General features: G+C 45.2%; 2 protein-coding genes across 2 annotated transcripts in view; both read right to left on the bottom strand.

Moving 5' to 3' along the window:
* The window catches only part of LOC119298801 (enolase-like), a 4,589-nt gene extending 4,250 nt beyond the window's left edge, over positions 1–339 (bottom strand). The window contains exon 1 of the mRNA XM_037576100.1: positions 271–339. Coding sequence (XP_037431997.1) covers positions 271–339 — 69 coding nt within the window. The remainder of the gene's footprint in view (positions 1–270) is intronic.
* Positions 340–745: 406 nt separating this feature from the next.
* LOC119298802 (malate dehydrogenase, glyoxysomal) lies at positions 746–5,230 on the bottom strand. The gene is made up of 9 exons (XM_037576101.1): positions 5,033–5,230; positions 4,006–4,221; positions 3,034–3,348; positions 2,844–2,933; positions 2,629–2,712; positions 1,556–1,591; positions 1,374–1,463; positions 1,194–1,288; positions 746–1,060 (listed from the first exon to the last, which is right to left on the bottom strand). Exons 1-9 carry the CDS (start codon positions 5,108–5,110, stop codon positions 988–990), a joined length of 1,077 nt encoding a protein of 358 aa, XP_037431998.1. The 5' UTR covers positions 5,111–5,230; the 3' UTR covers positions 746–987.
* Between the last annotated feature and the right edge of the window lie 5,675 nt (positions 5,231–10,905).

The raw sequence follows: 10,905 nt of genomic DNA, 5'->3' as shown, positions 1-10,905 counted from the left end.
AAAAATCTAGCCGAGGGCAATTTACATCGTACCGGCTGCTCACCTACCCAAAACCCCTCGGTCACGGTCACACGAGAGGAGCCCGTGAGAAACCCTACGCCCTGCTCCGCAGAAACCCCAGCCCAAGCCCCGCGGGCGAACCAGACCAGATCGGCCGCGCAATCGAAGCCCGGCTGCTGCTACGAACGCGGTACCCGCTACCGCTACCAGATCGAGCCGAGCCGGACCGACGGTGCACAGATCGGGGAGATTGGCGGGGCGGGTGCGTACCTCGACGGTGGGGTTGCCGCGGCTGTCGAAGATCTGGCGGGCCTTGACGGACTGGATCGTGGCGGCCATGGCCGGAGCTCTGGTCTCGCGTGGCTTGGAGAGGAAGCCGAGATCGAATCGAGAGGAGGGCGAGAGGGGTGGGGGTTCGCTGTACGGGTGGAGATATTACCACTGCTTTCTTATAGCCACGATGCGGATGCAAACGGGGCCGCCGCTTGTTTCTGACGAGCACACGGGACGCCGCGTCTCGCTGCGGGTGGGGCCGCCGGGCGGGCGGTCCTCCCCGGGGCCCGCGTGTAAGGGGCACCCACCAAGAGATGGAACAACTGGCGAATATGCCGTGGGATTCGCAGAGCGGTCTGGGGAGCGCACCAGGATGGGGACACGTGTCGCCTGCCCATTGGGCCGACCCAGGTGACATCGGGTTAATCATCAGCAAGAGAACTTGAACTTTTGCCGTGTTTTATTTATTATATCGGGTTAATCATCATTATTATTATAATCAATCATCAGATCTGCCGTGTTTTATTTATTCAATTATACAGCCGTAAACATCGGGTTGTCCGCGTCGTATATACGGGTATAAATACACTTCTTTCATTGTTTATTTATTACAGGGAGATGAGACAATGACACGGCGACCGTTGCTCCCAGGAAGCAAGAGGCATCTCAGATTTCTATGCTGGGGCGAAAGATTTCTCTTCTCTTGTCTTCACTTCACTTGTTGGCAAAGGCGACGCCCTTGTGGATGCTCTCGGCCAGCTCGCCCTTGGCCTTCTCCAGCCCCGCCCTGCACGCGTAAAAGAGAAGACAGGGCGTTGCATCGTAGGTGAGCTCGGCATGGCAAAGCAGTTTGGGCGACACAAACAAATAATCCTTCCCAGCCTCCTAGGTTATCTATGTATGAAAATTCAGCTGCAGACCTCTCAAACTCGTTCAGCGGGCCGAGCGGCAGGACCTCCTCGACGCCCGACCGGCCCAGCCGCACCTTGGACGCGAAGAAGGGCAGCTCCGTCACCTTCAGGGCGCAGAATTGCGAATCAGAACCACTGTTTGGGGAGGGTTAGTTTGGTTAAGAAATGAGCCAAGGTGACAAGAGTAACCTGACAGGCTATGTAAGAGCACTCCACTATCCCGGCGTCGCCGCGCAGCCCTCTCAGGCACGCGTCCGCGAATTTGGCTGCTGCGTAGGCCTGAGAAGGAAAAAATATGTAGCGTTACTGGATCCATCATTTGAAAATGCACAGAACAGTGATGATGCACGTATGAGCTCATGGAGACCGACCATGGAAAGCGTCGCGGATCCTGCCCCTGCTTTGGCCTGAAATGAATTTGGGTAGTCAGAAAGGAAGGTCATTGCATTTACATGTACTACAACAGTGGTCATGGTTCCTCTACAACACAGCACCAACACTGGTCAAACACTGGCTGGCCAGCCAACAGCTTACGAAAATGTATTGACCGTCAGGCAGCCACCAAACCAGAACATGTGTCCGCAACTAGCACTAGAAATTAGTACAGGGCCCCCCCTACATGGGTAAAAGTATTGTGTAAAAGAAGGTTTCTGCTCAACTTAACAGTTAACATGCACCTGATAATTGACCTTTGTTGTCAACACTGTGAAGCTCTTAAATAAACTAATATGTGCATCTTTGTCTATTATAGAACACAAGGAATTTGGTAATTTCACATATCCATCTCACATCTACTGAGCTCTAACTCTTATGTTCTCAAAACATAGCTCGTCAGATCTTATTCAGCTTTGCTAACTATAAGCTGAAGAACTGCAAACCAGCATGCAGGACTCTGAAGACAAATGCAATGAGAGATATCTGAAGAATGTTTGAGCTGTACTGCTACTACAGGAGGGATGTTATCAATTGAGTTAGTCATGTTTGAACAAAGTGTCGATCCAAGCTTTCAGCAACATAAAGGAGAGGACTAAGTCTGTAAAGGCATTGAGATAGAATTTCAGTCCTCCCTGGACTTATCTCCGCCTTCTTTCTTTCTCCTTGCTTCTTTTCCAATCTATTGCAGATCCCCAGTTCTGCTGTGAGTTCAGATTAATGATGTGTTTGATTCGTAAGAACATTCTAGCTCTTGCAATCGGACGCAATACAGTATTCATAGCTAATTCTCCCTCCGATCCAAAATAAGTGTCGCAGCTTTGAACTAAGGTTAGTTCAACCTTTGTTCAAAACTGTGACACTTATTATGGACCGGAGGGAGTACAAAACTATTACTTCGTCACTAAGCCACTGTTCAGAGAGAGCAATTGCAAAAGAAACTTTTAAATTGACTTTTATCCCCCCCACTGTGCGTACAAGATATGGCATTAGATGATAAGGGAAACCATACCTCAACTACTTCTGTCCCACCATTCTGTATGCGAGAAGTGAGATAACTAATTTCTTCTGAGGTAAACGAGCAGGGAGGATTCACCTACAAAAACAACAAAGTTCCATGAAGAAAAATAAAAAATGAACAGAGTAAGTACTAGTTCCATCAGATGGAAACAATTTTTCAGCTACATATATGGTTCAAAATTTGAAGCAGCTGCAAGTGCTAATAACCTGTGAAAGGAGTGGTAATATCGTAACTCCTGCATGCCCACCAACAACAGGAACATTGACATCTCTGGGGTCAAGTCCAAGAACCTCTCCCTGTAGACAGAGAATGACAGGAATAGGAATTTGAGAACCTGTCCATATAGAAACTAGCAATATAATTGGGCAATATGGCAAACAATTTTTAAGTACATACCACAAAGGTATTGGCTCTCACTACATCAAGTGTTGTCACCCCCAATAGGCGCTTAGGATCATATGTTCCAGCTTTTTTAAATACTTCAGCAGCGATCGGAACGGTAGAATTTACAGGGTTACTGATCACATTCACAATCGCATTTGGGCAGCATTTTGCAATTCCCTCACAAAGAGTCCGAACAATCCCAGCATTGATGTTGAACAAATCATCCCTTGTCATCCCAGGTTTCCGAGGAATGCCAGCAGGAATGATCACAAGATCCATTCCAGTAAGAGCACTTTCCAATTGTGACTGACCCAAGAAGCCACGCACCTGTAGAAATTATACCTTAGCATAATTACACCCAATGATCAGATAACCTTTAAGGTTCAAGAATCAGGCGATAATTGTATGCATAGGCTAGGGCGGACAAAGATATGTGGACAGCTATTAATATTATGCCAATCAAATATCTGCCTGTTACATAAAATTCAAGTAGGTTATATGTTTTCCTTGCAACATTATTTATTGTTTTCAGATTTAAATCCACAATTATTACTGAATGATCAGACACTCATATATTCTTCGGAGATCTCATGACTTTAAGAACAATGCATGATGCCACTGGAAATTGGCTACTTGTTTGCTGAGTTATGGATTATAAGATTGTAACACAGAAACAACCAGCTGGCTAATGCTAATTTCCAAACCTCTACTGTATGTACCTCGATTGGTTTCTTTAATGGAAATCGGGGAAGAGATCCCTTTGCTACCCCGCCAAAAAAAAACTACCATACGAGCTAAAAGGACAGTAGAGAAGACATACATTCCTTCAGTAATTCATTTCCTCTAAACAAAACCTACACGGATCACATGGAGAGCAACTGTACTAGAGGTCTACCAACATGCAACTACATTATCCTTTCAGAATCAATTTTCAGTGAGCAACTTCGCAGAAACAGGACATAAAGACAGGGTCAAGGAGCATACCACAGCACCGGTGTTCATGTGGCTAATGTCAGCTGTGACACCAGGTGTGTTGACAACATCATATAAATGGAGCACCGAAACAAGAGGGTTCATCTTCATGAGCAGCGAGAGCGGCTGGCCAATCCCACCAGATGCACCCAGGACTGCGACCTTGAACCCTGGTGCCGCACCTTTTGCACGGCAATCAGAGCCCTTCAAGATGGCCACCTCCTCCATCTTCAAAATAAGGAAAGAGAAAATTTAGCCTAGTAGAAGCTGATTCTGGAGTGGACGATACCTTTTATGCATTGGCCAACCACGACAGTTCCACAGGTTTAACTAAGTTTAAGAGCTAAATTTAGGAAGTTGTCTGACAAAAACACCAGCTAAGAATAATTCAGATGATTCTAAATTTCCCAACAGCTAGATAGCAACACTGGCCTGAAAGCATCATAATAAGATATCGTGATTGTAGTCGCTAGGAGATCTACTTGATGCTCACTAAATATACAAGGTTTCAACTGCCAGAATCAGAGAATAGCAGGCAGTAGTTCCAAATTGCATCCCATCATCGTATGTTTTTCTAGTAAAAACGGGCGTGTTTATCAACTTGCTAATGCTTGTAATACTACTTCTAGTAATTGCTGCATCTGTAATACCAAATCCAATGGACCTTACTTCAGTGTTTGCTGTACACAAGAACTGTGATGGTGTCTATTATTAGGCTTCCCGAAGCAGCAACTCGAACCTTGCAGATTCAACTCAGATTTAGACAAGGCTACTCGACAGTCGATTCCTGGTCAATGGATCGCTAATTCCGAAGTATACAAGGATCATGGAAAGAACGGATGCGGCCAGGCTAAGCAGCTACGCGCAGAAGCGCTGCGGGGAGGGAGCACCGGATGCCGCCACGGCCGGCGGCGAGAGCTAATCAGGGGAAGAACTGGCGCTCCCCCTCTGGGTCTGGGCAGGATCTCGCTCCGACCAAATCTGAGCTGAGACGGCAGTAACAGAGCAGAGGGAGGGAGGGGTGGTTGTGGGTTCGTGCCTGCGAGGTGGGCGGGCGGAGGTGGGAGGCGACCCTGGCCATCCGCCTCGCCGCCGCGGAGTCGGCGCCTTGCTCCATGGCCGTCTAGTTGGCGTGGTCGCCGGAGACTCGGGAGGCGACGAGAGACGAGAAGAGAAGAGACTCTCGGCAGGACAGGGGAGGGGAGGTGGTTGCGAGGGCGGGAGAAAAGGGGTAAAGCCGAGGGGCTGGATGCAAAAGTTGTCTGTCCGCCCGTTCGTTCAGGAATGCGTGCAAGTTTGTTTTGCTTCCATCATCGTGTGGATAAAGATACGTAGTAACGTTGATGCCCATGGATACAAATTTCGAAAATATATTTATTTTACAAGTTTCATTACACTAGCTAAATGTCTGTGCATTGTCATGAAATAATAAAAATTGATTATTCTACCCATCAAATCGTAGTATTAAATGTTTGACGGTGATATCACAGGTGTGTCCACTGTTCTTTTATAGAAAAATGTGTGTATACTGTTAGAGTACATGACAATGATATTACATGTAGAGTACATGAAAATCCCGATTAGAAGGAATGCACGGTCCATGTTTATCACTTGAGATCGGCAAATAACCGTGAGCATCTACTTTGATCTTATCTAAGACTTGTCTGTCTTCCCACACCTGTTTCTTTTGGGGTGCCCTGCCCCTCCTTATATGAGTTGAAGGGGCCGGCTTACATGTAGAGTCCTAGTAGAACTACAACTAGTATATTTCCTACTATAAGTCGGATTCCAGACCGGGTCTTCTCTCCGGGGTGGGTCTTGCTTCCTGTGTCAGGGAACACTCCTCTTCTTGGACCTTCTCTGTGAGCCGGCGCTCCAGGCACTGGGCCACGAGCCGGCCTGCTTCGTGAGTTTCCTTTCAGGCCTTGGGCCTCTTGATCATCGCGGCCTATCTGTTGAATTTATTCTTCAAGCCGCCACCGGCCCTGAACAGGCGGGTCATACCGTAGGGTTATATCTTCATCAACAGTCTTTGAAGAACAAACCTATGCGAGTCAGAATGTTGGCCACAATCCATGTGATCAGGTAATCTTTAGTAAGCTCGTGAAAGGCTAGGAGTATGACTTATACAATCCACCATGGCGGGGTAGCCATGTACCACTAATGACATTCAGTGAAACTTCTTCGCGCAAGACAGACAATTCAAGGCATTAGTCCATTGTTCAGTTGTAGACAAGTGTAGCTGCTTGTCTAGGTGAAGCTCAATTTTAATAGGTCTCCACTGCTGATATATCAAGCAATACAATTGGAACAATGCAATCCAAATTGCCTATGAGATCTAGTGAAGGTTGTTAGATTTTATGGGGCTCGGCCCACTAAATCTTGTACCTTGGCCCAGTTAAAATTTTGAAATCTCAAAGGCTAATTTGAGTTGCATGCCAAATGTGTAAGTTTAGTACTATACTACTAGTGGAGTGGAAGAAATATTATTATAAGAAGTTGTGTTGTTCTACTACTCCTTATATCACGACAAAAGAGAGCACTAACACACGCTCACTCACTCACTCGGTCACGTCACGTCACGCAACGCGCGCGTGTCACATTTTGTGAATCTAGTTCGTATTCGCGACTTATGTTCTGCATCTTGCTGGAAGAACTAATTTTTGCTCGGCGGTGCACTGCTTTGTTATGGCCGTACGTGTCAATGCCCAAGCTCATTGTGGACACGTTTTCAATCTGTAGGGTTCTTCCACCACATTGTCAGTCGCATCTCTTCACTCTCCTCACACGTTCCTTCTATGGAGAGAAGATGCAGAGGAGAGAGTCTACACATAAAAGACTACACAAATAGAACACACACACACACACACCTGCTGAGTTCCTCTGTGCTGAGGTGCTTCTCCAGCGACACCATCCCCGACGACTATGTGCACAACCGCCTGGGTGAGTAGGCCTCTAAAACCCGCCCCCTGAGAACCTGCACCGGATGAGGAGCGATAAGGTTTTTAGATAGCGTCTCGACATGACGACTTGCTCAAGTTCGACTAAATCCTCGATGTCCGTCTGTCTGCTTCGACTACTTTCTCTACGGCGGATGATCACCCTGTTGTTGGAAATATGCCCTAGAGGCAATAATAAAAGAATTATTATTATATTTTCTTGTTCATGATAATTGTCTTTTATTCATGCTATAATTGTGTTATCCGAAAATCGTAATACATGTGTGAATACATAGACACCAACATGTCCCTAGTAAGCCTCTAGTTGACTAGCTCGTTGATCAACAAACAGTCATGGTTTTCTGACTATGGACATTGGATGTCATTGATAACGAGATCACATCATTAGGATGAAGGAAATATGCCCTAGAGGCAATAATAAAGTTATTATTTATTTCCTTATATCATGATAAATGTTTATTATTCATGCTAGAATTGTATTAACCGGAAACATAATACATGTGTGAATACATAGACAAACAAAGTGTCACTAGTATGCCTCTACTTGACTAGCTTGTTAATCAAAGATGGTTATGTTTCCTAACCATGGACAAAGAGTTGTTATTTGATTAACGGGATCACATCATTAGTTGAATGATCTGATTGACATGACCCATTCCATTAGCTTAGCACCCGATCGTTTAGTATGTTGCTATTGCTTTCTTCATGACTTATACATGTTACTATGACTATGAGATTATGCAACTCCCGTTTGCTAGAGGAACACTTTGTGTGCTACCAAACGTCAACTGGGTGATTATAAAGGAGCTCTACAGGTGTCTCCAAAGGTACATGTTGGGTTGGCGTATTTCGAGATTAGGATTTGTCACTCCGATTGTCGGAGAGGTATCTCTGGGCCCTCTCGGTAATGCACATCACTTAAGCCTTGCAAGCATTGCAACTAATGAGTTAGTTGCGGGATGATGTATTACAGAACGAGTAAAGAGACTTGCCGGTAACGAGATTGAACTAGGTATGGGATATCGACGATCGAATCTCGGGCAAGTAACATACCGATGACAAAGGGAACAACGTATGTTGTTATGCGGTCTGACCGATAAAAGATCTTCGTAGAATATGTAGGAGCCAATATGAGCATCCAGGTTCCGCTATTGGTTATTGACCGGAGACGTGTCTCGGTCATGTCTACATTGTTCTCGAACCCGTAGGGTCCACACGCTTAAGGTTACGATGACAGTTATATTATGAATTTATACATTTTGATGTACCGAAGGTTGTTCGGAGTCCCGGATGTGATCACGGACATGACGAGGAGTCTCGAAATGGTCGAGACATAAAGATTGGTATATTGGAAGCCTATGTTTGGATATCGGAAGTGTTCCGGGTGAAATCGGGATTTTACCGGAGTACCGGGAGGTTACCGGAACCCCCCCGGGACTCCATCAACTCCGTTCTCTTGAACGCTTCCGTGCGCGATCTACAAGGGTATGTAGATCCACTCCTCCCTCGTTGCTAGATGACTCCATAGATAGATCTTGGTGACACGTAGGAAAATTTTGAATTTATGCTACGTTCCCCAACAGTGGCATCATGAGCTAGGTCTATGCGTAGTTTCTATGCACGAGTAGAACACAAAGTAGTTGTGGGCGTTGATTTTGTTCAATATGCTTACCGTTACTAGTCCAATCTTGATTCGGCGGCATTGTGGGATGAAGCGGCCCGGACCGACCTTACACGTACTCTTACGTGAGACTGGTTCCACCGACTGACATGCACTAGTTGCATAAGGTGGCTAGCGGGTGTTTGTCTCTCCCACTTTAGTCGGATCGGATTCGATGAAAAGGGTCCTTATGAAGGGTAAATAGCAATTGGCATATCACGTTGTGGTTTTTGCGTAGGTAAGAAACGTTCTTGCTAGAAACCCATAGCAGCCACGTAAAACATGCAAACGACAATTAGAGGACGTCTAACTTGTTTTTGCAGGGTATGCTATGTGATGTGATATGGCCAAAAGGATGTGATGAATGATATATGTGATGTATGAGATTGATCATGTTCTTGTAATAGGAATCACGACTTGCATGTCGATGAGTATGACAACCGGCAGGAGCCGTAGGAGTTGTCTTTATTTATTTATGACCTGCGTGTCAACATAAACATCATGTAATTACTTTACTTTGTTGCTAACCGTTAGCTGTAGAAGTAGAAGTAATAGTTGGCGAGACAACTTCATGAAGACACGATGATGGAGATCATGATGATGGAGATCATGGTGTCATGCCGGTGACAAGATGATCATGGAGCCCCAAGATGGAGATCAAAGGAGCTATATGATATTGGCCATATCATGTCACTATTATTTGATTGCATGTGATGTTTATCATGTTTATACATCTTATTTGCTTAGAACGACGATAGTAAATAAGATGATCCCTCACTAAAATTTCAAGAAGGTGTTCCCCCTAACTGTGCACCATTGCGAAAGTTCGTCGTTTCAAAGCACCACGTGATGATCGGGTGTGATAGATTCTTACGTTCACATACAACGGGTGTAAGCCAGATTTACACACGCGAAACACTTAGGTTGACTTGACAAGCCTAGCATGTACAGACATGGCCTCGGAACACAAGAGACCGAAAGGTCGAGCATGAGTCGTATGGTAGATACGATCAACATGAAGATGTTCACCGATGATGACTAGTCCGTCTCACGTGATGATCGGACACGGCCTAGTTGACTCGGATCATGTAATCACTTAGATGACTAGAGGGATGTCTATCTGAGTGGGAGTTCACAAGATGAACTTAATTATCCTGAACATAGTCAAAAGGTCTTCGCAAATTATGTCGTAGCTCGCGCTTCAGTTCTACTATTTAGTTATGTTCGTAGAGAAAATTTAGTTGAAAGTTGATAGTAGCAATTATGCGGACTAGGTCCGTAAACTGAGGATTGTCCTCATTGCTTCATAGAAGGCTTATGTCCTTAATGCACCGCTCAGTGTGCTGAACCTCGAACGTTGTCTGTGGATGTTGCGAACATCTGACATACACATTTTGATAACTACGAGATAGTTCAGTTAAACGGCTTAGAGTTGAGGCACCGAAGATGTTTTGAAACGCCGCGAAACATATGAGATGTTTCGAGGGCTGAAATTGGGATTTCAGGCTCGTGCCCACGTCAAGAGGTATAAGACCTCTGACGATTTTCTTAGCCTGCAAACTAAGGGAGAAAAGCTCAATTGTTGAGCTTGTGCTCAGATTGTCTGAGTACAACAATCATTTGAATCGAGTGGGAGTTGATCTTCCAGATGAGATAGTGATGTTTCTCCGAAGTCATTACCACCAAGCTGCTAGAGCTTTGTGATGAACTATAATATATCAGGGACATATATGATGATCCTTGGGATATTCGCGATGTTTGACACCACAAAAGTAGAAATCAAGAAGGAGCATCAATTGTTGATGGTTGGTGAAACCACTAGTTTCAAGAAGGGCAAGGGCAAGAAAGGGATACTTCATGAAACGGCAATTCAGCTGCTGCTCTAGTGAAGAAACCCAAGGTTGAACCCAAACCCGAGACTGAGTGCTTCTGTAATAAGGGAAACAGCCACTGGAGCAGAATTACCCTAGATACTTGGTAGATGAGAAGGCTGGCAAGGTCGATAGAAGTATATTGGATATACATTGTGTTGATGTGTACTTTACTAGTACTCCTAGTAGCACTAGGGTATTAGATACCGGTTCGGTTGCTAAGTGTTAGTGACTCGAAACAAAAGGCTACGGAATAAACGGAGACTAGCTAAAGGTGAGCTGACGATATGTGTTGGAAGTGTTTCTAGGGTTGATATGATCAAGCATCGCACGCTCCCTCTACCATCGAGATTGGTATTAAAACCTAAATAATTGTTATTTGGTGTTTGCGTTGAGCATAGACATGATTGGATTATGTCTA

Source organism: Triticum dicoccoides, chromosome 5A (genome assembly GCF_002162155.2).
Source record: "Triticum dicoccoides isolate Atlit2015 ecotype Zavitan chromosome 5A, WEW_v2.0, whole genome shotgun sequence".
NCBI classification, from domain to species: Eukaryota; Viridiplantae; Streptophyta; class Magnoliopsida; order Poales; family Poaceae; genus Triticum; species Triticum dicoccoides.
The sequence above is the reverse complement of the archived record's forward strand: the minus strand, read 5'-3'. Positions and strand labels throughout refer to the sequence as shown.